This window comes from Camelus ferus, chromosome 12 (assembly GCF_009834535.1).
Source record: "Camelus ferus isolate YT-003-E chromosome 12, BCGSAC_Cfer_1.0, whole genome shotgun sequence".
NCBI classification, from domain to species: domain Eukaryota; kingdom Metazoa; phylum Chordata; class Mammalia; order Artiodactyla; family Camelidae; genus Camelus; species Camelus ferus.
In genome coordinates this window covers 38,474,400-38,502,386 of record NC_045707.1, presented here as the reverse complement: position 1 = coordinate 38,502,386, position 27,987 = coordinate 38,474,400, and the positions used below count along the sequence as shown (strand labels likewise).

The 27,987-nt window shown below is 41.3% G+C and overlaps 1 protein-coding gene across 3 annotated transcripts in view; it reads right to left on the bottom strand.

The window, feature by feature from the left end:
• Positions 1-14,465, bottom strand: part of APPL2 (adaptor protein, phosphotyrosine interacting with PH domain and leucine zipper 2) — a 50,022-nt gene extending 35,557 nt beyond the window's left edge. For 2 of the 3 annotated variants that reach the window (XM_032493439.1, XM_032493441.1), the window contains exons 1-2: positions 14,194-14,464; positions 7,212-7,310 (exon numbers count right to left, since the gene is read on the bottom strand). In XM_032493439.1, coding sequence (XP_032349330.1) covers positions 7,212-7,310; positions 14,194-14,247 — 153 coding nt within the window. In that variant the 5' untranslated portion in view covers positions 14,248-14,464. Of the gene's footprint in view, positions 1-7,211; positions 7,311-14,193 lie in introns of all 3 variants that reach the window. The other variant, XM_032493440.1, reaches the window with a different exon arrangement.
• Positions 14,466-27,987: the final 13,522 nt, after the last annotated feature.

Sequence of the window (27,987 nt, the reverse complement as noted above, 5' to 3'; positions counted from 1 at the left end):
TAGCTCTTTGGTTACTATCTACACTATTGGAGGCCTCGTAAAAGAGGCCTTAAAAAAATCCTTAAAAGAGGATTCTGATGAAGAGTTTACTGACAGAATGTCCTATGTTAAACAGAACTTCCCAAGGCTGGCACTGAGAGAGAAACACCAATAGGTAACAAACCAGGACAGAAAACCGAGCTTTGGGCAAAGGAGTGTTTATCACATGGTGGCACAGAGCACTTATTAACTGCAACTGTCACCTGAAACCACCCGAAGGCCTCTGGACAAGAATGGAGAGGCTAGGAGGCGGGCAGGAGAAATTCATTAGAGTGAAAGGCACAATGCAGCCATTGCTTTGATCTGTACCAAACGTTTGGCCAGAAATGCTGCCCAAAGCCAAGCGGTTGAGAGTCTCATTCACCACAGCGCTACCCCAGAGCTGGGGTCAGGGATCGCACTGGATCAGATGCCCTGAGAGGAGGTGCACAGGGAAGCAGGGAGGAGTGCAAGGATAGAGGCTGGAGAACTGGGTTTGGCGCAGGCCATGAGGGGACACCTGCTCAGACTCTGACGTGATTCTGGAGGCACTGAGGAAGCCCCAACGAACTTGGGCATAAGAATGCCAAGATCAGATGTGAGCAGAAGAAAAATCATGAGTGACTATGGTGAAAGCAAACTCTGAAGGGAGAAGGAGGATGACATGAGAGTGAGGAGACCATCTGAAGTCGAGTGAGAGAAAAAAGGGTCAGCCTGAGCCAGGAAGTGGAGAAGGTAGCAGAGCTCTGCCAGGTGTCGCTGAGGCAATGACGACAGGTTATAGTGAATGAGGAAGAAGGAGCCAGATGACTGGGCTCTAGGCTGAATGAGATGATGGTGGTGCCCTTAGCTAAGGCCCTGAGGAGGGAGACAGATCTGGGAGTGGCAATAAAGTGCACAGTGGGGATACACTGACGTTCTGGTTGAGGAGGCCCGAATGCAGTCCTTCATTTAACCTGTTTATCGAACACTGAAGGGGGCCAGGCAAGGTGTGGGCACTGGAGACAGGGTGAGTCTGCTCTCAGAGCTCACAGCGCACAGAGGGGCAAGAGAATCCAACACGCTGCCCCTACCGTAATCTGACCAACAAGAGTACATGGAGTCTGTAACATGGGTGAAGGGGGCTTTGGCCGTGGTGAGAGAAGGAAGAAAGGAAAGGTGTCAGACACCTCAGACCTAAGGCCAGTCTTAAAAGCCAGGAAGGCCATTTGCAGGGGCAAGGGGTCACGGGGATTCCCAGCAGCAGGAACGGCAGAGCAGTCTCGGGATGTGAAGAAGGGCCTGGCACATCCTGGAACAGCCAAACACAAGGCTAGACGAATAAGCTGATACTCCGCATGAAGCGCTTTGTGTGACTTGCTGAGGAGTTTAACCTCTGCCTTGTGGTTCCAGACAGCCACAGAGCATCTGAAGACTGAGGGAAGGGAGGTTTGGGCGTGGAATTTCGTAGAACACCAAGATTTAAGGGGCAGGTCAGCGAAAGGGTGTCAGGAAAGGGAAACAATCAAGAATGATGAGGAGAGCAGATACTAACTACTATACATAAAGCAGATAAAGTCAGAAAGAGAAAGAAAGCATACCACATGATATCATTCATATGTGGAATATAAAAAAAAAAGAACTCATCTACAAAACAGACTTGCAGACATAGTAAATAATCTTATGGTTACTGGGGGAAATGGGTGAGAAGGGATAAATTTGGGAGTTTGAAATTTACAAATGTTAGCCACTATATATAAAAATAGATTTTAAAAAAACCTTCTGCTGTACAGAACAGGGAACTATGTTCAGTATCTTGTAATAACCTTTAATGGAAAAGATTATGAAAACAAATGCATGTATGTATATGCATGACGGGGACATTGTGCTGTACACAGAAAGTGACACATTGTAACTGACTATACTTCAATTAAAAAAAAATAGGGGGGAGGGTATAGCTCAAGTGGTGGAGCACATGCTTAGCATGCACAAGGTCCTGGGTTCAATCCCCAGCACCTCCATCAAAAAACTAAATAAACCTAATTACCTCCCCACTGCGGGGAGAAAACAAAAGACAAGTTTCTTCTGTATAGCACAGGGAACTATATTCAATATCTTGTAGTAACCTATAAGAAATAGAATGTGAAAACGAATATATGTATATGTATGACTGAAACATTACGTTATACACTAGATACACCAAAAATTGAGACAACATCAAAAACTGACTATACATCAATTTAAAAAAAAGAGGAAAAAAAAAAAAAAGGATGGGCAAGAGACCCAGGAGAGATACTGTCATGGGAACCAAAGGAAGACAGTTTCACAGGGAGGCACTGCTAACAGAATCAGGTACTCCCAGGATGGAGAGGGTGGAGAGAGGCCGTGAACTAGACAGGAAGCAGCAGCACTGCCAGGGCAGGATGGAGCCCAGATTGGGGAGCAAGTATCAGCTATGCAGTGAGGAAGTGAAGAATGCAAGTACAGACTGCTCCTTCAAGAAAGCGAAGATCACAGGACCAAGCATCTATTTACCCCAACTCACAGCTCCAGAGTACAGTGCCATCTATGACTATTATTCTGAGACTGAGAAGGTGGTTATGTCAACAGTGAGCACTCTGCCAGGACTCATGTTACACTTTACAGGTGTTAGCTCTATCATTCCTCACAACCTGTGAGGTGGTTAATATTATAACCTGTTTAACTGATAAGGAAACTCAGGCAATCAAGTGACTTTCCCAAGGTCACATAGCAAGTGGCCAAGTCAAGACTGGAACTAAGGTCTGATGCATCTAAGGTCACACACTTAACCTCTATACCTAAGGAATGAGCCTAGCCCTGAATACTCTCCTGTACCAATCTGAACGCCTTCGATGCCAGTGTGAAGAAAGGCTGTAGATCCCACATGTAAACCAAGGGCAACAACCCAGAAACCATTCAGGGGCCCTCTGCTCCTGTACACTTAAAGCTACATACATATTTCTTCTCTGTCCCTGTCATGTAAACCTCAATTTGACTGTTTTTAAGGGCTGTTAAAATACACTGATTGAAACAATTACAGATAAAAACCAATTAAACAAAGGAAGCTACTCCCGGATACAAAAAGGAGTGGGCTCCCACCTTTAACATACTACAAAGCTTTTAGGCTGATAAGTGGGGGTGTTCTGTGATGACAAGAACAAGCTTTGAAAGCTCCTACTTCCTTAGCCTCTGCTGCCATTTCTGGACACCAGTACATCAAAAAGTACAGCACAGAGTGAGAGTGCAGGTTTTGGAGTCAGACCTAAATTCAAATTCTGGTCCTGCCACTCATCAGCTGTGTTACCACAGGCAAGCTACATAACCTCTCAGCTTCTCCATCTATAAACACACTACAATAATACCTCTCCTTTACTGTGAAAGCTAAATGAGATTATCCACAGGAAGTCCCCAGCCCCAGTGTGTGGTACATTTATGTGCCTAGTAATATTTTTACTATAAAGCTATACAGTTCTGACCCTGTCTGCCTCCCAAATCCTTCTCTCTCCTGTCACAAACTCACACTCCCGGATGCCCACTACTTTGTTTCCCAAAACATTAACTTACTTAGCTTGGTATCTGTATTTCATCATTTCTAAAGAAAAAATATTTTCTTCTTTATAATACCAAATTTATGCATATCTTCCCTTCAGTGTATTTCACTACCATCCCCTCTCACTGTCTTACCCCAATTTGAAGAGATCCTATTCCCACCTCCAACGTGGGCGTCTAGTTTTTAGGATTAGGATCTGTCCTCCAAAAGGTTTGGATGAGAACAGTTGCAGTGATGAGGCTGTATGTGAGTAAGCCTGCTCTGCTGAAAGTGAGAGAGCCTTAACCATGGTTCTCACTTCAAAAAATTTCATCCAAAATGTACTTGAAAAATTCCACCCTGAAGGCACCAACTACAGAGGCTTGTTGTCTGTTGGAGGAGAAATACAGGTTCCAAGAGATGCCACGTTTCACTAATTCTGCTGGGAACATCATTCGACCTGCCCCTGTTTTCTCAGTACAGTATCTGAGAGAAGCAAGGTCACCTGAAATTTCATTTATAGACCCTAACAAATTCATTTTTAAAAAGACTTTTAAAAATTTAACCTAAGAAAGAAACAAAATTATGACAGATATACAGAATCAAACAAGTATATTAAAATGTATTAAATGCAAATTTTAAGCAGATTTAACTGAACATGTACACATATGCATCTATTTAGATACTATGGAAGTTTTAAACTCATTCAATAGTTTGAAAGATGGCAGAGCTTTCTAAGTAACTCATCTCTGCTTCATTAATGCATGAGAAACATGTTCAGCTTCCTTCATTCAAATGTCCCTCGATTGAGTACGCAGTCCCCCTCATGTGCGAAGGCACAATCTGACAGTTGAGAGACCAGATGTGACCCAGGGAAGGCTGTAAAATGCTGAAAACAGCTAGAGCCTATAGTTTCATTCTACTGCTTAAGCCAAATAAAATTTAAAAATTTCCCCAAACTAGCCAAAATCAGCAAAACCCCTCAAAGAACTTTCCTCTAGTTTTTCTCACTCTTCCTCTTTCTAAAACTATGATCCAAACAGTATTCACTATATCAGAATCCAAAAACCTACCACGTGGCCTGACTTAAAAAACTCTTATTTATAAGCAGCATAAACCTGGTTTTTAAAATATAATAATGGAAAACAACATCTTGCTAAGTGCCTCTGTTTTAAGAAATGAAATTATAAAACTCTATTAATCTAATTTAACATGCCTAGGTATAAAATATTTAAGGAACAAATGTTAAATAAAATCAACAGAACATAATTTAGGGGGAAAAAGTTGAATGAAAACATTAGTGAGTTTTTCTTTTCTTCTTTTTTTCTTTCTCTCTCTCTCTGCCCATCCACATACATAAATACATACAAACTAATCAAGGAGGACTTAGAAAAGTTTTGTTTTAATTAGAAAGGAACAAAACAAAACATGGAAGCCTTCAAGTAAACCTGAAAACCAACTGACCCTGACCCGGCCGATCTGAATGCCACTGACCACTGCCTGCATCTGTCACTGAGTTGGCAGCACTAGCCAGACGTCCCTGCTAGCTTCTGCAGCAGGAAACGCCGAGGCACGAGGAAGGGTTTCTGGCCAGTACGAGAACCCATGTGATGGTCATGTGGTGTGAATTAAAACCTGGTTACAGCCTCTTGGAATGCAAGACCCACTTAATTCTGGCAAAACTCAATTTTCTGACTCAAAAGAAAAAACTCCTAAGAGAGTGTTTGGACATCTCCAAGTAAATGATTCTGACAGACATGGAAAGGCAGAACAGAGTGACAGAGACATGGTCCCTGAAGTGTTGGGGCTCTTAAACCTTAATCAGGAGACAAATCATTTAATAACAATATTCAAATCACTAAATACCAAGCAAGTTCAGGTATAAGCTCAGTAAAAAATTTCCTGTTCTCTTAAATTTTGAATATTTAGAGAAAATACAAAACATGCAATATAAATACGGCTTTAAAAAAAATCAGCAAAGTTTGTCCCAGTTTCTCAATGTCTTACCTAAACAAACAAGCAAAATCACAAATGAACACATGATTCTTTTGGTTGTTAAAATCAGTTCCAGTTAATAAGTTACTGTATAATACTTGTATAATACAGTAGTTTGCAAATCTCTATCTCCAGCCTAACTCTGGATCTGAAGTTTCAACAAGATCTCTTTCCCCACTATGCTGTCCCTTAGACACCTCAAACTGAGCCTTTCAAGAAAGAATTAAGATCGGCATCCCTGCTATGCCTGCCACACACATGCACGCACACCCACACCCTGCTCCTTTTCTGATGTTCTCCCAGCTCTGCACCTGCTGTTCAAGTGAAAGATTTGGGCATCATGCTGGATTCATCCTTCACCCCCCTGACCTCTTCACATCCAATCAATCACCAGTCCACTTCTTCCCATTTCCACAGCCACGTCCCTATTCAGGGTACCCTCCTTACGCTTAGCAGTTGAGAGTTTGGGCTTTGGCTTCAGGTCGACTCGCTCTGCCATGTATTAATGGAGTGGACTTGGAAAGTCGCTCATCATCCGAATTCTTAAATCTCCTGACCTATGTACAATGAGGATAATAGTAACAATACCCACCTCACAGAGTTAGGGAATTTAAGTGAAATGATTGATTACATGCTAAAGACCCTGAAACTGCACCTGAAACCTATGAAGTATTCGATAAATCTCAACTGTCACCATCATCCTCCTTTTGAGGGTCCAGCACAATTCCTCTGGATTAGGTGGCCTCCTCTCCTAGCACCTCTAACACTCTGGTAATTGTTTTATCTGTTTCCCAACCCAACTGTAAGCTGCCTAATGGCAAGGACTGAGTCTTTTTCCCATTTATGATATGAATGAATGATTAATAAAATAATGATAATAATAAATGATTATGAATATTAAGAGCTATGTAATAAATGACTAAACATGATTATTAATATACATTACTATTATACACTGAATGTGGTATTTATTTAGAGATCATCAATGAGAAAAAGAAATATATTAACACACAGATTTAAGTCAGCAAAGAATAAATAATGACAAGTATCAGTTGCCATAATATAACCAACTTTATTTTTAAGTTACTCAAGTCTTCTCTAAGAAAGTTAACGTGCATGGGCATTTCTTAATGCTAAAAAGATTCATTTTTGCTGCTCAGCAATTTATTTTCCATAGTTTTGCAAGGCAGAGATATTTGTTCCTCAAAACAAAGAAGCCACCCAACAGTTCCAGAACTGTGACTCAAGTCTTTTCAGAGGAAGCACTTGAAAAAAACATCTCTACTCGCCGGCACTGACATCTAAGACTGCCCATTTATGAGAAAGACAAAGAGCCATGCCTCAGAATACTGAGCCCACTCAGTCACAAGTAGGAAGAGGAGACTCAAATGTTTCCCTTCAGGGTTGAATTTTTGAAAAATTAAAAGCAATTACGTGGTCCCTTTTCACTGGTTCTATTGTTGCAGGAAAATTATCCTCTTTCTTAAGCTGTGAAAACAAACTGTCCTCTGTTTTTTGAGGTGAACAGAGAGGAAAACAATTGTGATTTTATTTCAAAATTTTAAATGATGTTGTTCTGACTCAAATCTCTCAACCTCCTGAGAGAAGTTTATGATGAGGGCAGGGGGCTCCTACTCTGTTCCTCTCCAGGTGAGGGGCAGGAGGGTACCTGGGCTCCATAGACGCGCTGCATCGCCTGCAGCAGCTGGTTGGTGTAATCCGTGAGAGTGCCGGCATCTTCTTCAAATACACTCAGTAGAGAGCGAGTCTGCAAGAACACAGGTCAATTTTACTTCTAAGTGGAAAAATTACAAAAGAGGTAAAACACACACACACACAAATGGGGAGGGAAGATGCCTATTCTCTGGCTTTATTCTTTTATTGATAATACGAATATAAGCTGATTCCTGGAACTTCAATTTACAACTCCTTTTCTAATCCTTTAGACTACAGCGCAAGCGCAAATTGAATACAGTTTGAGTATCACAGTAGAGAAGGAAAACTAATTTTTAAAGGGTTAAGATCAAGGGCTATACTCTGCCTCGACTTTAGCCTCTACCCAAGCACCAGTAAAGCCCATGCAATAAAATAAGTGTTAAAAAGGGCAGCCTCTCCCTTCAAACCCATAAACTGAACTCAATGTCAGGCCTGTCTGTGGACCTGGGGTGTGGTCACCCGGTACTATATCATCACAGCAGTCAACCATCTGTCTGGTTTTCTGCAACCTTGGACGTCCTGCAGGATTGTGTCATTCTTTCCACTTAACTTATTACAGTCAATTTCCAGGTCTTTTGTCATACACTATTCAACCAATTTTCAAAATCATGGCCAGGAAATTTCATGTACCCTGGGCTCACCAGTGGTAGCTCTGTGCACAAAACTCAAATAGCAACTTAAGAATGCTAACTCAGTTCCTTCAGGAAGAATACTCAGTGCTTTGAGATCAGCTGAGCAACGTCTCAGATAAAGGTATTTCGTATCATTTTAGTGCACAGTGCTTGACATGCTGAGCACCAGAGAAATAATCACATATTGGATGGTGTCTAAAGAAGCATCAAGGCATCACACAAGAGACCATAACTATTCAAAGGACTTCTGTCAATATGTCCCGCACAGTGGGAATTTAGAATACTACATTAGTGATAATGGAATCTCTAATTCAGAAAATAACCCCTTAGGCGTAGAATGGAGAGTAACCTACAGAAATGCTTTTCCCCTGCAGCTAACGTCATACTCAATGGTGAAAGACAAATGCTTTCCTCTAAAATCCAGGACAAGCAAAGTGTTAGTTTTACCACTTTTATCCAACAGAGTTGAACAGTATAGTCACTGCAGTAAGGCAAGTAAAAGAAATGAATGGCACACAAACTGGCAAGGCAGATGTAAACAGTCGATGTTTGTAGATATGACTGTCTACAGAGAAAACTGCAAAGAATCTGCCAAAAACCTTAGAACTGATAAATGAGTTCAGTAAGGTTGTAAGATACAAGATCAACATACAAAAATCAGTCACATTTCTTGTTCGCTATCTTGATTGTGGTGGTTTCACGGGTGTGTATACCTCTATCAAAACCCATCAAATTGTACATCTGAAATATGTGTAGTTTACTGTACAGGAGCTATACTACGAAAAGGTTTTTTTTTTTTTTTAAAAAAAAAGAAATGCTTTTAATGAGGTGATACCAAAGCACTTTACAAGAACAATCCATTAAGGCTCATTATTTCCTTGCAAATGAATTTCAATTCCTTCTTTCTTTTTCTAACCTATCTCAGGTAAGTGAACAGTAAGTGACCCCAAAGCACCCTCAATAAAGAAGAAGAACCCCTGTGTTTGAATTTTGCTGACAAACTCTGGTGCACTTGACAGCAGTACCACTTACCCTGGCTTTGCCTGAGGTCTTTAAGGCTAAAAATACCTGCCCTGAGACCAATGTGCTCTCTTTGGTACCAATCCTTATCAACAGATGGATCAGAACAAGCAAAACAAAACAAAAATCATGGATGTGACCCGCTGGATCTCATAATCCATTAGCGGATTAAGGGATGTCAATGAGCAGGTGAAAAATGTTGGTTTAGAATTCTTTATTATCTCTTTAATATACACTTTTTATTGAGAAAGACATTTTCTGAACCTACCCTGGTTGTTCTATCACTCTATACTCATTCATTCATGGATGCATTTCTGCCTTCATCCAACGTCTGATGAAACACTGTGCTGAAATCTGAGATTCAAAGGCACTGAGAACTGACTGTTCTCCAGCAACTTATAGTCTACAGAGGCCTCTGAAAGGATCTGCGATCCTCTTGGAACAGTGTCAGTCCTGGGTCCAATTCAGGCTCTAATACTAATTTGCAGATAACAGTAGAGGTAACGATTGTACATCAAGTGCCTACCTATGTGATGCCTAATATACAGTGATAGCTGATGATACTGGTTATGAAGAGGACAATGAACTTTGATTGCTTATAACATGTTGGACACTGAGGGCTTTACATGTATAATTTCATTCCAACACTACAGCAACACTGTGTTATCTACACAGTTAACTATAAATGTCATTTAACAGGAAAGAATCTTTTGGTATTGATGGTGCCAACGCTGGAGGAGTCCACCAAGGTTTACTATGATTCTGGTTCCTTTCTTTGCTGTAACTATGTAGTCATAGCAAAGAGAATGAAAAACAGTGACACAACTGGATTGAGGGTATTTAATTTTTTAAAAACTAGTTATATCCATTTAGTTGAGTCGTATTTATTGCTTTTAGTACTCTTAGGAATTAAATAAGAATGGAAAATGAGTGATAGGCTGAAAAGAGGGCTTATGTAAATGTCCTCCACAAAAAGAACAGAAAGAAAACTAGAACTACCATTTAATCTGTACTTCCTATGTGTCAGACACTGTGCTGGGCACTAAACATTACTTCACTTAATCCTTCCAACAACTTTATAAGGTAGATACCATAGTTACATTAACCCCATTTTACAGATGAAGAAACTGAGGCTCATCAAGGTTAAGAAACTTGCTCAATTTCCATGGCTGGGATGTAAACCCACGTCTGGCTGGCACCAATGGCCATGCTTTCTCCACTGCAGAAGGCTGCACCCGTCACCCAGCTACATGGATCTCATCAATGGGCATGTGTTTTGGTCCACAGCCCACAATCCTGTCTGGAGGCAGGATGCAGGTTGCCTGGAGCTGGCTTCTCTTTGGTCATACTACTGTCATGCTCTCACCTGTGATAACTGCCAAAACTACATCACAAGGTTTTTTTTTCCCTTTATATTGTGAATGTTAACCATGACACTAATTAGAATTGGCAAAATGCTCCATTACTCCCCTTTCTAACTAGTTCATGATCATCCTTGAAAAAAATACATCCACCTATCTTAGATACTATATTAATATCCACATTTATCAGCTCCACATCTGCTTAAACTTATATTTGGAACAACAGGAATGTTCTGAGACAAAGAAGGAGTGAGACCAAAACTCAGGCAAACATACACCAGTTGCTCAGTTCTACCAAAAAATCTGAAAGACATTGGTGCCTATCATTTATAGATAATAACAGCAAATAACTCAATCTTTAATTGAATTACTATAATATGCAGGTGTGAAAATACTTTAGATATTATTTATTCTTATATATATGTAAGAATTAAGTAACTTTTTTTCCTAATTTTATACATGTTGAAACACAAGCTTAGAGAGGTCGTTACCTGCAGAATCAAGGTTTGAATTCCATCCTACTTAACTACCCTACACTCTCAAGAATATGCCTGGATAAAAAAAAAAAAAAACACCTTAGCCTTAACTCCACATCACCCTCTATCTTAGAAAAAAGAAACTGGATGTCATCTAATAAAATAGTCCTAGATATTTTTCACTCCTAAGAATAGCACTTAATTTTATAGTGGAACAACATTAATAGCTATGATTGTAATATATACATATTTAAATATAGAAATTTTAAATGTGTTTACATTAATCATATACAACATATAAATATAAATATTGTATAGATATATTTTTAAGATAAAACATTTAAAACTCTTATACCCATAGTGTGGGAGATGGAGAGAAATGTCTCAGTAGAACCAAGACTACTGAAAGAAAAACGTACTATAAACAAAGAGAAAAGCAGAATAAAAGCCCTCCGCAATGAAGGTAAAACCACTAGGTAATGTTCTGAGGCATCTTGCTTGAGTAAAGAAAGGTCTGGTGTGGTCAGAGAGGGTGGTTCTCAGCCTGTGTAATCTCAGAATTTAGTCTAAGTTTTCTATGCCTCAGCTGCGCCAACTACAAAGGAAACAAAAATCAAAACAAAACAGCAAGCAATAGTGCTTCACTTTATCCTAAAAGCACACTATCTACAGAACAGAGAAAAAGCTCCTGAAGAACTGCTTTTGTGTTCCTATCACAGCAGCTTTCACACGGGGCCGGAACTGCTGCCCTCCTGCCTGTCTCCTGGAACAGACTGTGGACCAGTGGAGGGCAGGCACTCTTGTCGTATTTGTCATTACAGTCCCAGCAGCTAGCAGCACCTAGTGAGCAGAGGCTCGCAAACAGCAATGGAGACAAGTATCTTAATCCCTAAACATTCTGCTTCTCACAGCCTGGAGGTAACCAGAAATAATACGTGTACGCACACAGACTAGTCTTAAAATACACTGTGCAGCACTGTGAACTAAAAAAGACATGAACAGATGTGTCTAACGTCAGTCAACTGCTACTCAGCTCTTTCCTGGGTCACTGAGTTCAAATACAGAAGCTTCTGTGTTCTTTAACGAATCTTGTGCAACCAGGTTACTAGAGCAACCCTCATATATACTCTACATAAAACTAGCAGAAACAAACAATAGATGGTTTTTTAAGATGACTTCCTCTCAGTGACACATTTTAAGTCACTGATGACAGAAAAGCCAGGTGCTCAGTAGCTGGGCTAATTTGAACAACACAGGCAGACTGCCTGGGTTCTAATCCTGGCTCTGTCCCTTTATGATGCATAATCTTGGGGACAAGTTATTGAACGTCTCTGCTCCTTGATAATTTTAATAGAGGACCTACTTCAAAAGACTGTTGGGAAGATTAGATGAGGCAACATACGTAAAGCATTTAGAACAGTGCCTGCCACATAAAATGTATAATACAGGTGTTTGCTATTGTTTTTATTCTTTATAGATAAAATGAAGAAGTTGGATTAGAAATCTTCCAGTTACAAGTCAATGGATCTCCTTGGGAGTAAAGCTGCATTAGGCACGTGCCGCACACCAGAGTGCTAGATATGCTTTGATGATTATCAAAAACCTTCCTGGAAGTTAGCTTCCATTCAGACCTCACCAAGAACCCTCATATGGTGACACACACTCAAAAGGAATGACAGATTCCCTACATAAAGAGGAATACTGAACAGGAATGACAATGGCTCTAAACCTCCTCTTCCTCATATAAGCTGAAAGTTAAAAACCATGCAGATATGATAGAATTTTAACCACCTTTAAGGTCATCTGCTCCATGACCCTCGTTTTGCAGAAGGTCATGGAGCAGATGACAGAGCAGGTCAGAAAACTGAGCCAATCACAGAAGGAGGATGAGTGACTTGCTCAAATCAAATGACAGGTTAACGTTAGAGCCAGAATTAGGACCCAGGTGTCCTGACTTGTTTGCCAGGCCTCCTTCTCCTTCCTTACAGCTGAGCACATCCTGTAAATCACTCAGAACTAGTGCATATTCATTTATGAGAGAGCCAAAAATTCAGAATGTAACTCCTCGGTGTCAGCAACATGGAGAATCAATTAGTGCAACCTCCCTAACCTGGCTCAATCATCACCATGTTCAGTCAGGAAGTCAACACATCTTTGCAACTCAGTTTCTCCAATCCTTGTTCAAAATGGTATCACAGAAATTCCTCATTATTATCTTCAGATCCCACACAGTAGTTGTGAGGATGGACAAAATGACTTTTACTAAGGGCTCTGGTCCCTTTAAAATGCCAGTTTAGAGACCTAAAAGTGGCCTTTGAAAAGCCCATCAGACCAGCGGATACCAATTAAAAAAAAAAAATCACAGCTTGCTTATAGTTTCTTACTTGCCCACATAAAGATCACAAAGAAACGGGCACAAAGCATCTAAGTACACAGCCCTTTGAATACTCATTCTGAACTGAAGAGATGCAACGTGGGTGCAGGTAAGTCCATCAAAGGATCATCCCAGAGAAGCACAATTCTCTAAGAAAATGGAAAGGAAGCAAAAAGAGAAGGGAAACTGTGAAAGGAAAACAGGTTACTCTAATTTTTCAAGAGTTGACATACCAGGGAGTAAGGAGACTAATTTAAATAACTCAAGGATGCAAACCACTAGAGTAGATATGGAGCTGGGAAAATGATAATGGAGAACAAAAGCTCCCTGGGGAAAGGTGCACTGAATTATGAACTAACGGCATTCTGTGCTCATTTACTATATTTATACACCAACTTCCACCTGCAGAGCTCAAAGGACCTGACTCTCATCACGGGTGTGCTAATGAAGTTCCCCTGTGAGGCAAATGGGGTAGGTATTGTAATTTCCTATTCACAAATGGGAAAACAGTGCCGAGGGGAGGTTTGGCACCGTTGGGAAGGAGGTCTAGGCTCCCCGCCACCCACTCTGGCCCTAAATCCACGGGGTCCCATCATATCAGTAGCAGTAGTAACAATGATAAAGACTGACTTCTTATTCTGTACCAGACATTGTCCACTAACAACTTTACAAGCATTTCCTTATTTAATTCTAACAACTCTAGCAGGCTGGTACAATTATTACTCCTATCTTACAGATGACAAAACTGAGGCACAAAAATGTTATTTGCCCGGGGCACTCGGCTAGTAAGCGATGGAGCCCAAGTGTAGGCCGAACAGCCTCGGTTTCTGCTGAGTCTGGAAAAGGGGTCAGGACACAGAGCCTCGGGCCACAGGGGGCTTTCCCAGGGTCTCCAACTCTGCCTGCGGGATGCCGGGTCCCCGAGCATCCCAGGCTCAGGACGCAAGGCCGGGCCCGCCCCTTCCTCGCCCCGAAGGAGGCCCAGCGCACACCCGGCCTCCACCCCAGCGGCTGGAAGGGCCTCCCCGGCCTCAAGTCCTCGGGTGAGGGAGACCCGGGCAGCGGGAGGTACCTGGGGGCTGTCCTGCAACGCCTCCTCTAGCAGGAGCTTGTCCACAGCGGGCATGGTGCCGCGCGGCAGGGGCCGAGGGCCGGATGGAAGGACGGAGGCAGGAGGCGCGCGGTGCGAGGGTGCTCCTAGCTCACGGGACGAGGCAGACGCTCTGTGCCCGCCGCGGCCCCGCGCGCGCCCACGCCTGGCCAGTGGCCGCCGCCGTCCGTCCGCCAGCCCGCCCGCCGGCTGGCCGGCCCCCCTCTTAACCCAGCCCTCAGCCCTACCCTCAGCAGAGCTGCATCAACAGGAAGTGTGGCGAGCGCCGGACCCAGCCACCGGAAGTGTGGCGGCCCCGCTTCCGCCCGGGCCCACCTCTCGCGGGAAACCGCAGACCCCGCGGCCCCCGCCCCCGGCACTCCCCAAACGCTTCAGGCTCCGTGGTTTAAGGATAGGTGCTTAGAGAAGTCGATTCATCTAAAGCCCAAGATGCGGAACTGAAGAGCGGAAAGATAAGGTTTTATCTATTTGTGGCTACCCAGAAAGACATTTGAGTCGCAGGAGCTAGGAGCCAACAGATTTCCTGCTGTGAAAAATCTGTGAAATGCTGTGTGAAATTGCTACACTTCCTACACTACTTTTTCTAGATAAATCGGTCAGGTAGTTCTAGGAAAAAAATGGATAACTGAATCATCTGTGATATTCAGAAGTAACCTTTTTGGAAACCACAGCTATTTAATTTGGCCAATACTGTTAGGTCTCATCCTTGTGATTTGTTTTGTTATTTTCAAAAATTTCATAATCAAGTTTTTAGAAGTGGAAGAGATAGATGATCTAGTTCAGTGTTGTCATTTAGAGATAAGAAAACAGGACCCAAAGAATGAAGTGATTTAGTCAGAGTCAGTTAATGAAAGCTAGAGGAAGGATACAAGGAAGGAAGGAAGTGGGGAGTTATGGGAAATATTGGCAAATGGAAGTTGACAGCTTTTTATACCAAAGGCAAGATTTAAGAGTTTCCTTCTTTAGGAATCTGTAAGATTTGTGCAGTAGAACACGTCACCAAAATCAACAGGCAGTATATAGTAAAATTATACGAATTCTGTATTTTCTAGAAACACATAGGTATATTAAAGCACAATCTGAATCGCAAACACCTCTCACAATCTGATCGCAGGCTACCTGATGGCTTGAAAACTCCAAGACCTCTATTCCCTGTTTGACTCTAGATAGCACTAACCTTTCCTGAGCCATTGTGTAGCCTCCATGGGAAAATCATCCAGCATCCTTTCCCCATCATATTCTTTCTTTTTCTTGGGTAGAATCATGCTCACATCATGTTTCTTCCTTTTCATATATTTTCTATCAAGTACCATTCAGTTAATTTCAACTCATAAATTCTCCCAGCTCTCTTCTGACTGAAATCCTCTTCCACAAGGCCAGACTCAAGCTCTTCCCTCCCCCGCCCCAAGATCATTGCCTCTTCAGAACAGCCATAGCCTTGATTGTCATCTGGTATGACTTACCCAGTGGTGCCTTTTCTTTCTATGCATTGGTCTTGCTCCCTCTGTAAATAGTAAGCCTCTCAAGAGCATAGGATGTCTCCTTTCTTCTAAATACTGAGACACGGTAACAGATATAAGTTTGCTGTTTATGACACTCTCATTTCTTCCAACTCTTTTCCAATTACTTAAGAGAAATTTCCCTCAATCTTCAACCTTCCATCTTGCTTTCCTACCCTTCCATCCAATTGGAAACACAACAGTTATTAATTGCCTACCAGGCAAACAATAATGATCCTGCTGGAGATAAGAATAGCATAAGATCATATCAAGGGAAAGAAATGCATGCATTTTTATTTTGAAAATAGACCTAGAAAGGAGACAGTGCTCTCTAGAACCCTTGAAAGTTTTCAGAAGTCCCCCTGGGAATCACAACATTTTTTCATGCACCATCTTATCTCCTAAATAAAGTTACTTTCCCTCAAACACCAGTATTCAAAATTGTTTAAACAACATTCTTACACAATACCATTACTTTTATACATTTAATTGCTACATTATAGACTAAAAAACTTCAGTGGGATTTCTTGGCACTTAAGTACCATTTGTAAAGTTGTTTCTGTGGGAAAATGCATCCCAAATTCAAAACAACCAAGTTACAAAACCAGCTCTGGAAACAACACTTTTGCAAATTGTTAATTAATTTCATTTATTAATTCATTCAATTATTCATTAATTTAATAAGTGTAGACTGCTTGGTGTTAAGCACTGTGTCTCCTGCTTATTTCACTGTCTTTATTATGACTCATTTAAATTCTGAAGCCAAATATTCTCCTCTTCAACAGATAACCTGTGCAAAACTATGTAAGAGGAATTTTTATGTAAATGTGAAAATTTTTTCAATAGTTCATTAAAAAGTATCTGTCCCTGTTAAACTATTGTGAGGGTGGATGTCAAATATCCACCCAACTGTAACTGAAATCCCTGGATAGCTGTGCGGTTGGTGACAAGAAGTACAGAAATGGACAATTTAGAGTTGCCATGTCCCTGGGGGAGATTAAGGATGAGCTCTATGAAACGTCATCTTTTTAACTCATTGAACACCAAAGGGGAAATCAGGATACACGCTGATTCCATAGGCACCTATCTATGTGCCCTGTATTAATCAGGACTTTTTCAGTTGCAACCAACAGTAAGCTAACTCAAGTTTGCTTAAAAAACAAACAAACAAACAGAAAAGTCTGGGAGAAACTGAGGGTTGAAACAAAATTAATTTCTTGGATTACTTGTACACTGATGAGAATGATCCAGTAGAGTATGGAAGAAACTGAAGATACAAGAGGGTGAAATGACAATGGCAGGAGCATAGTCCTTGAGTAGACAAAAGAGTGGGTCCAAATCATACATGATGGGGATAGAAGCAGGGACAGTGCAGTTATTCTGATACACATGATAATAAGTTGATAGATAATGGAGGAAGATGAACAAGTTCTTTTCTGATTGCTTCTCTTTTCTCAGTAAAATAAGAAGCAAGCCCATCAACTCAAAGTAATGATGGTGAGAGGGTGCTGGAAGTTTGAAGAGAGAAAAGAGTATGATGAAGTCATCTTGGGTCATGGGAAGATGAGACATAAGTATTAACACTCGCATTTTACAGATGGTGCAACTGAGGCTCTAAGAAATGTTCTGTGCCTAGGAGTCCTTCAGCCTGAGAGACTACCATGGAAAACAATTTTTAAAAAGGAAAGAAGAGGAAAAATCTTCGTTAGCTTTGAGTATTCATCTCATGGTGAGGACTGGACTTTCACTCAAGAAACAAATGTGATCATGTCACCATGCTGTATAAAACCATTGTGTAATAATAAGGGCAATAATACTAATAGCAAATAGGCATTTACTGAGCTATTACTGTGTGCCAAGTATTACACTAATTAGGGTGGGAAGGGATAAATTGGGAGTTCGAGATTTGCAGATACTAACTACTGTATATAAAATAGATAAATAACATGTTTCTTCAGTATAGCACAGGGAACTATATTCAATATCTTATAATAACCTGTAATGGAAAAGAATATGAAAATGAATATATGTACGTATATGTAGGACTGAAACATTATGCTGTACACCAGAAACTGACAACAGTGTAAACTGACTGTTCCTCAATAAAAAAATACATAATAAATAAATAAATAAACCAGTGAATTTTATGATATGTGTATTATATCTCAACCAAAATAAATTCCTAAAATTCAAGGGTTCTATTATTGAAAAAATAGAGAAGGGAGTAATTATTGGGAGACAATGGCCTCTGCCACAATTCCCTAGAATGAGTTAATCAGAAAAGATACTTTTTAGGCTACCTTTAGGTTAATGAAATAGAAGGAAAAGAAAGTTCTGTGAAGAAGAGTACATGGCAATGAATAGAGAAGGAGGCTTGAGAAAAGCTCTCAGATGTTCTCAAGTTCTGAAGCTGTGGGCTCAGTTTATCATCACCTCTTTGCTGAGAATTAAGACTTGTCTTTCCATCTGAGCTCATAAAACAAGACAGTTCAGGAAAATAATGATTTGATCATAAGGTCACTGATGTTAAGCTTCTACAAAATTAGCAAGTATGCCGTCTGCTATCAGGGACTTTTATAGTGGGAATAATCAGATCCTGGGAAATGCTGCAGAGAAATCATTGTCTGGTCCTCATAGCTTTTGGTCATTAAGCAAGAAACTTGGCAGTTCAGTAGCATGAACATCACTAAATTTGAAGCCCCATGTTATAGAAAAGAAAGCTGAGAATGATGGACAGACTAGGAGGAAAATGCAGCATCCTAGAAAGATCACTGACTTTAGAGTTAGATTTGCATTCAAGTCCTGGCAACGCAGTGTGCTAGCTGTGAGACTTCGTGCAAGTTATCCAACCTTTCTGAGCCTCAGTTCATTTCTCTATGATACGGGAATGGTAATATCTATCACAAGACATTTCCATGGGCACCGAGCCTCGGGTCCTATATTAATCAGGACTCTTTCAGTCACAAATAACAGAACTCTAACTCCAGTTAGCTTAAGGAAAACATAAACAGTTGGGAGAGTGAGGAAGGGAGCAAGAGAAGGCTGGATTTCTGAGATAATGTCACCAGGAAGGGCAGACATGAAGCTGGGAACTGTGAGAACTAGGAACTCAAAGCCCTTGGGGCTTGCTCTCGGGTTCATTATTTCTATCTTGGCTTCAGTCCCTTAGACCTCAGGGTCCTTAGAACCATGTCTGCTGGCAGTTGCAGACTCACCTCTGGCACTAAAGAGGAAAGAGATGCCTCCCAGCTTTACTTTGAAACATCCTAGTTAAGGACTCTGATTACCCTGGCTTAGGACCCCTACTCACCCACTCCTTGGACCACCAGCTGTGGCTGTGTGTGCGCATGTCCACACAATACCTGGTACCATGGTGGGCTCAGCCTAAGTCAGACCACACCCTTGAAATCAGAGGAGGTGGATTCAGTTCCCAGAAGAAGGTGGAGGGGGAAGCACTGCACGGATCTGGGCATGAGAAGTCTACCCCATCTCCCAGACCAATCTTCACCTTCCACCCATTCCTCCTCCTTCACCATCCCATACTCTCTCTTCTACTCTACGTCTCAGTGAATGACTTCACCCAGAGGCTGAAGCCAGAAATCTGGAGTCAAGCTCTATTCCTCTCTCTTGCTTCCCTCCCCCATAGGATAAATCCCCAGTCCTGGTACCCTGCCCGTGAACTCCTCACACATCCATCCCTTTCTCCATCCCCCTGCCCTGCCCTAGCACAGACCTCACCATCCTTTGCCTGTGTGACCGTGATAATGGAGCTTCTTTCCCCTTGTAGTGTCTCCCTCCATTCTAACTCCCACACTCTGGTGAGAGCTATTTTTCTAAAGTGATAGTCTTGTCATGTCTCTTCCCTGCTCAAGATTTTTTTAATGTCTCCCCATTAAGGCCAGCTACATACTTTGTGCGGCCTGGTACAAAATGTTCAGAAAGCCAGGGAAAAGTGCCATTAAATTGTCTCAAATATAAAGTTTCCCCCCTTTTTTGGTAGTTTCTCTCTTCAGCATGTCATGATGTTTTAATTTGCCACTTTAGTTTCCAAGCCAAGAAAAATTCAAATGATAAGTTATTAGTGTGAAGTCTATTGTTCACCTTTATATTGTACAATGCCAGTTTTAAAATGCAAATATGAGTGTTTAACTCATATGAGGAATCACTGAAATGATACAGATTGTGTTTTATAGCCCACTGCACAGAACTGTTTCATCTCAGTTTTTAAAATGTGCACAGTCTATTAAGACTCAGTGGAAGCTGGTGCCTTCCATAGTATGCTTCCCTTGTACCCGCTTTGAGCTGCTCAGCTCCCACATGTAGGAGGCCCACTGGAATACCGCGCTCCTGGGCCGTCACAAACACTACCAGGGGCGAAGCAGCAAGGTAAAGCAGACGTGCGCGCTGCATGTATCTCCTCTGCGCGTGCTCGTTGTTCCATTGCATGTCACTCACAGAACACAAGTTCAAAGATAAAATTATTTCCATCGATAGATGAATGGATAAAGAAGATGTGGTGTGTATAGACACAATGACCAGTGCGTTCCCCGCTCCTAACACCGGCCCTGACATGCGGTAGACGCCCGCTCACTGTTTGTTGAAGGAAGGACAGCCAGGGCCCAGAGCCCACTACGCAGAGCACAGCCATAAAAAGAATGCCATTTTGCCATTTGCAACAACATCGGTGGACGTGGAGGGTATTACACTAAGTGAGGTAAGTCAGAGAGAAAGAGAAATACTGGACAAGCTTACTTATATGTGGAATCTGAAAGAAAACAAAACAACAAACTAGTGAATAAAACAAAAAAGAAACAGACTCACACATATAGAGAACAAACTAGTGGTTACCAGTGGAGAGAGGGAAGCAGGGAGGGGCAATAGAAGTAGGGGATTGAGAGGTGCAAACTATTAGATATAAAATAAGCTACAAGGACATATTGTACAACATGGGGAATTCAGCCAATATTTTATAACTGTAAATGGAAAGTAACCTTTAAAAATTGTGAACCACAACATGGTACGCCTGTATCTTATGTAATATTGTGCATCAACTATAGTTCAATAAGAAAAAAGTAAAAATAAAATAAAAAAGAAAAAATTATTAAGAAGTTCCAGCCAGCCGACAGCAGAGCATTAAACCAAGCGTGGGGCCCATCCGAGCACAGCGCCCTGCGGCCTGCACAGGCCACACACCCAGGAAACCCGCCCTGCTTCTTATTTTCTGTAGGGAGAATTCAAGCTTCTTAATGAAATGCTGGACCCTTTACGATTAGGCCTGTGCCTCATTTCTTGCCTTTCTCCATTTCCTCTCCCACTTCTTTGCCCCACAGAATTTTTTCTCCTCCAGGGGTGAGCTTCTGGTAATTTTCTCTCACTCCATCCTCCTTGCCTGAAATGTCTGAGAACCTCTTGTCTCAAGCCTCCGTTCCGAGCTGCCCCCGCTGTGAAGACTGCCTCATCTCTCCCAGGAAGCCTGAGAGCCCGGCCACATCACCTGCGCTCTGAGGCAGCCCGAGGTCGTTACATAATGCACGGCCATTGCCTGTGGGTCTGCCTCCCCAGGACCGTAAGCTCTCTGAGGGCAGGAGTGGTCCCTTTTCTTTTTTGAATCCTCAGGGTGCAGCAAAGTGTCTCGCAAATAATAGGTGCTCACTCACTAAAATATTTTTAAATTGAATGAAAGAATGAAACAAATACCTGCATACAGTAGGTGTCCATTAATTGATTCTTTCAAAAATAGTTACTGGTGGCCACCATATAATGGGCTTTGTGCCCTGTCTGTCCTTCCTTCAACAAACAGTGGGTGTCTACCACATGTCAAGGCCCATGTTAGGAGCTGGGAACACACTGGGGAACAAGGCAGGCAGGCCCCCTTCCCTCTGAGACCTGATATTCCAATTAGCTCTCAAGAAATGTGATTTCACTTTCTCCACCTTCCACTGTGCCTCCCAAGTGGTAACCAAATCAGTCATACATATTTTAAGACTCTCTCTACCTCCACCTTCTGCTCAGGTTTCTCTTTCTCTGCCTCGTTCTCAGGTACCAAGAGATGGGTGCTGGATCTTGCCAGAGTTGTTTTTGTTTTGTTTTGTTCTGTTTTGCTTTTCAACCACTGCAGAGATCAACAGAGAATGAACACGAAGCCAGCCCTTTGGACCCTGTCCCAGCTCAAATCTTCTCACTGAATTATTCCAGAGGTAATTCCCCTTGGGATCAAGAAAATCACTCAGGGCTGGCTACTGTTTTCAATCTCTTCCCCTCACCTAATTGTTTCTCTCACAAATTAGAGGTTTATTTCCTATTAGCACATATCACGGCTGATAGTCAAAGCCGCGTGGGTCTCATTTGGAGTGCGGCTGGCCCCAGAGCGCAGCTTAGCCCAACCGGAGAGAGGATGGAACCGTTAGGATGCCTGGGCTCTTGGTGACAGAGGCCTATTTTCTATCCTCCCTTTGCTCCGCTGGGACCTTCTGCCTTCGTGTAATTTCTGAGTGCTCTGCAGTGGGAAGGAATGTCATGAAGTCTCTGTGTAAAAGTACCCTTACTCATACAGAGTTGATTTTCCTCAATGTTCTCCCAGCTGAGATGAAATTTTTCTTGCTTCATCATGGCTAAAAGAAGAAATATTTGAGGCAGTCTGACCAGTCTCCCATTCAGGAGCTATTTATGACTTAGAAAATAAAGAAGTCAGGGGTCCTATTACACCGGAAGAAAGGGAAAATGAATATTGAAAACAGTCTCTGCCATAAAAACCTGCCGTTCTCTTTATGATAGTCACCATAATCAGGGACCTTAAGTGAGGTCCCAAAACTTCACCATGTTATTTTCAATAAATTCAGTAATGGGGCCCAGCATTATGCTTGGCACTGATATACAAGCCATAAATCTAGGCACTGGGGAGACAAAGATAAATAAGAAACAGTTCCTCCCGAAATAAAAATAGTACAGTGTTTCATGTGCTGTACCAGTGGTGGTTACACAGTGTTTCTGGACGTGGAGAAAGGAATGATTAAAACTTCTGGAAAAGCGGGTCACAGGGGATGGTCTGGGGAGGCCTCACAGAGAACAACTTTGTCTGAGACCTTCATAGATAAAAAGTGAGCAGATACAAACCCAAAACCAAGTGCTGGGAGCATTCTCCACTAGGCAAGGGATTCTTGGCTCAGATAAGTGGATTCAAGCAAAGAATTAGAGAGAAAAGGGATGGAGGGGAAGAACCTGTCCCCTCTTCCTTCCCTGCACCCTCAGGAACCAGAAGGAAAGAATGGAATACAATGATTCTTCCTTACTTTCAACCACTTATTGCTCTAGTCCAATTTTCCCCTTGAAATATTGGATATTTTTCATGCTGAAGAGCAAATCTGGCATAATGTGAATGAGGCAGAGAGATCCTTTTTAGAGACAGATTAAGAGTATTGAATGGCAGAGTTAGCTGGTATATGCATGGTGTGAAATTTCTGCTAAAACAATAGCACATAATCTCATTGAGAGAGTTAATCAAAGCTCTGGGGGAAAAGCTGCAGTGATGGCAATGAAATCAGTCTCCGTTCATTATTACAGATGAGGAAATGGAATGATAAAGTTAACTAGCTTCCTCAAATCATCGGGCTTTATTGTGGAAGGAACTTAGATTTTCTTATTCCTGACAATGTCGGCTACCCTCAGTTCCTAAGCCTCTTTTGAATGTGGACATAGAGTTTTCTACACTGCATACATGTGATAACAAATTGAAGTCAAAATGGAGTCATCACAGTTTAGGCATACAAAAATGGAACTGGGTGGCCATTGAGGGCCTGGTTTCAGGCCTGTCTCTGCAGCACTGGAAACGTGAACTTTCTTTGTATTATCCCAGACCCAAGGACACCACCAGCCACATTCAGAACAATACCTGCCAGCTGCAACCTTATGGTCTCAAGGTCTCCCCTTGTATTTATGTGGCCATTTCGGACCCCAGCCGATCCTTACTTAACAAGCACCTGTACTTCTTGACAGCTCCAATCATAATTGTTTTTTTTAAGAACCATTCAGTTTTATTAATTAACATATATTAAGTTCACAGGTAGTGTAAATAAATCCTTTCACAATTCACCGTATGATTAAATTAGAGATCAAGTTACAGGTGACAAGAATTCGGAAGCATTCTTGTTCTTCTGATATACTGACCCGAGAATTGGGATTTCTGTGGTTTAGAAACAGAGGCTATTATTTAACAAACATGGAAGTACATTAATTTTCTGACCTTTTAGGGAAATGTTACTGATACTTTTCTTGAATACCTGTGAAGATGTCTTTATTTTAGTCACGTCAACTAATATCCATGATTACTATTGCTTTTATGAAGACACTTCACAATTTTAATGAACTGTCATCTTTTTATCCTTAAAAAGCAATTGGTACAACTATTTAGAGTGATCTTCAGTCTTACTTTAATACAAAAAATGATTCCCGGAACACTTAACCCTTAAATGGTTATCTATAGCAATGTTTTAAATCAATGACAAACACCATCTCCATTTAGATTTTCATTGCTCGTTTTATATATTTGTTGTTTATATAATTCTTGATAAACAACTCATGTAACTACCTATAATCTTGCAGTTTTTGCCTTTATAAGCCTCCCTCATTTTGTAGTCTGGCAGAACACAATCCAGGTGCTTCTTGAATCTGTGTCTCCTGGGCTGCAGTCCCACTAAACCCCAAATAAACACCTTTTTATTTCATTAGGTCTTCGTAGTTAAAATTTTGGTTAACACATGTAACGTTTCAAATTCCAGTTTGCTTTCTATTTTGCTCCAGCATGCATACATTCTAACATAAGCTCACATGTACAACCTGAAAAGACCTAGAGTTGACTGTGATATATATCTTGATAAGGCTTTCACCGTGCATCTGGATGACAAATTAAATGGCACAGATAGTGATGCTGCAAAACTGTCACTATAGGTGTAGAAGCTATCACATGTCGAAACTGGACTCAAAATAATTTGAAGATACTTGTTTCTAAAAGAGAAAATGTATCCAGCCCTGCTGAGTGTGACATACACCTTCCTGGGGTTGGGGTAGGAGCCTTTGAGAAACTAAAAACTAGAAGAAAGAAGCATTTTGGCCATTCTGTTTTAGGGTTCTTTCCTGCAGGTTGCACTTCCTCTGTGAGGAGGGAATAGGAAAATGATAGTCAAAAATCCACCACGTGGCGGTTTGTGATATTCTACTTAACTGAATAATAAAATGTATATAGTGCACCTTCTATACTGTGTCCTGTCACACTCCTCACTTGTGGTCTTGGTAAAATCCTGAAAAGAAGTACTCCTAAAGACTAGTTATGGATCTGAATGCTAGTTGAATATCTGAGCTGGGTTACAGGACTGTCTTAGTTTGGATTCTTCCCAAACCAAACCCCTGAGGCAAGAATTTCAATGTAAGTTGTTAATTGGCAAGTCCAGGGAACACTGTTAGGGAAATGAGCGAGTGCTCCAGGGAAGGGAGGAAGCCAGTCAGGGGACATTGTGAAACCTTAATGGGCAATTGAAATCTAGTACCACAGGGAAAGTCTAGGAAACAATGAAAACACACATCTCAGAATAATCCTACCCAAGGGACAAGGCCTTGGGTGAGAGGGTGCGGAAAGGTTACTAGCTACTGGAGTGGGGCAAGGCAGGTGTCTGACCTGCTGTGAGCACCCGCCAGTTAACTGTGCCCGAGGTGCCCCTGCCGGGAGCTCCGTCAGCTGGTGCACCCTGAGTCGGTAAGGGCTGTAAGGGGGTTACCAGTAGCAGCTGCTACATTAACCATTGCAATCAACGCAGGCTAACTGGTTCATATCCCAGCCCCATTATTACTAGTTGTAAGACCTTTGGCAAATTTTTAACCTTCCCAAGCCTCGATGTGTCAGCCTAAAAATTAATACCATCCTTATAAGGTTGCTATGAGCATTAATTCAGAAAATGAATGTCAACCAAACCCTGGCACATAGCAAGTCCTCAACGTTGTGTCTATATATATATATGGGGGGCAGGGGGTAGAGAGAGAGAGAGATCGAGAGATATCATTCTTGGGGTAGGGAGACCAGGCAAACTGCCTTCTTATTGAATGTATCTTTAACAAGGCTTTCTTTGATCTGCGAGTGCTCTGTATTACCAGCCACATGGGGAGAGGAAAGGCCCCTTTGCATGTTAGATCATCACCCCCGTTATCGAGTCTATATAATACAAACAGGATCTAGATTGTTATTCCCAGAGCTTGAAGTAACTTTTGAAAAAGCAACACGGGAGAACTTTTGTGGCCTGGCAGATGGCTTCACGGCTCTCTCTGCCCTCATTCTGTGGTTTGGTCCCGTGTACAAGTCCTGTTGAACCCTTTTAGATAGTGGATGTGTGACCCTCCTCCCCTTGGTGGTAGACATGAGGGAACAGGGGTTGCAGCAGGTTTCCAAGGGAACCATTTGTCTCAAGATGCCTAGCAGACTTCTGTGTTCTCTTCTCAGTTTGTGGCCACAGTCACTCCATTCTTAAATAATGGAATGTGCTCTGAAACAATAGTTCTTTTATGGAAAGAAAAATGCTGTCAAAAGAGAAAATCTTCATTGTTTTGCAAAACCTCTAAAATGAAACAAATGTAAACTGTTGATTTACCTGTGTGCTTGTTTTTCAAATGAAGAATGAAATATCTTTTTAAAAATTACCCTTTATAAAAAGATATTGACATTTTACAGGTCAAAAAATTCTTTTTCTTACTTTGTTATTGACAGGCTGAGAAAAGCCCTCTTGCATTTTAAGTTATTTTTGTATTAAAAAAAAAAAAAGACTGTAAGTAGCTTCATTTGGATGGTTCTTAAATATCAGGGTGAGAATTGGATTTGGATTTTAAAGCCAGTCTCCCAACCAGCATTATTGAAGATCCACTTTGCAAGAGTACAAATTGAAAGGAGGCAAAATATTCAATAAAAATAGATGATTATTGAGTTTTACTTAGAATGTCACTTTCTAATACTTGTTCTTGAGAAAAGAGTTGCAGTACCTTCAGGATATTTTTAAACAGTTGATCAATATTTGCTTTCTGGTTTGATGTGAAAGCCAATTTGAACCAAAAAATTTACCTGGTTCACTTTTCACAGTCTCTTCTTAGCTTCTGCTTCCATGGCCTGACCGCAGGGAAGAATATCTTGGAAGTTTACTGGCCCAATGTGTCTCCTTTCCGCATTCATTGGAATTGTCATTTTGTTTCTAGATTGATTTCTTTCAAGCCTGAAACTAGAGTTGATTTTTTTTACATACTAATTTCTGTGAACTTAGATTTCTTTTTTGTTTGCTTGTTTCTCATAATAAATTTTAGCCTTTCTTAATTTCAGCCTTTTTTCTTAGCCACCCTATTACATATGATACCCAAGGTCTCCTACCCTATTCTGTTCAGAGAAATGACCAGAAAACCCAAAATTGAATGCCATCCACTTCCAAACTCATTTAAGCCCTGCTAAAGTGGGACTGAGATTTCTTAATTACTTCTCCACTTGGCAGAGCTTTGATTTTTTAATCCCTGTCTGCTTGGTTCCAAAGTTCATGCATTTTCTTTTAAAACTATAAAGAAAAAACCCTTTATCTTTTTTTGATGCTCATGTGATGAATGCTCCTGGTGCATCAGGACCAAGGAATAGGAAACTCATAAACAATGGCCAGCAGTAATCACCTGTAAAGTGCTTGAAATTTTTTGGGAGAAATTTTTATAATCTTAAGAAAACATTTCACTCATTTCCTTTACCTTTTCTAGTCATTTCTGAGTTCCCTAAGATAGTTAAGTTTAAGATTTAAAAAACATTCTTTATTCATTGTATCTGCTTTTATATTTACTTTCATTACCATCACTGAAACATCTTGTTCCTGCAATTTTTCTTGCAAATGGATAGAATTTGAGCAACATCAAGGCATAAATAAGCCTCTGTGGGTTGATCTGGGAGCCCTGCCCTTTAGAAATTGTTTCTATGAGAAAACATGTTTCAATACTAAACAAACAAATTACAACAAAATCCTTTTGTACGTTGGACATGGCTGGTTTGTACCAGGTTAAAAGCATGGATTTGAAGTAGGATTGATTGAATTCTAAATGCTGGCTCTGTTAAAGCTCGGTTTGTCGTCTTGAGCAAGGCTCTAAACCACTCTGAACCTCTATTTCCTCTTGTCTAACATGGGGGAAACGATAGTACCTACTGCAGATGGTTCTGTAAGATGTGAGTGATATACTGCATGTAAAGCACATTGGTAAA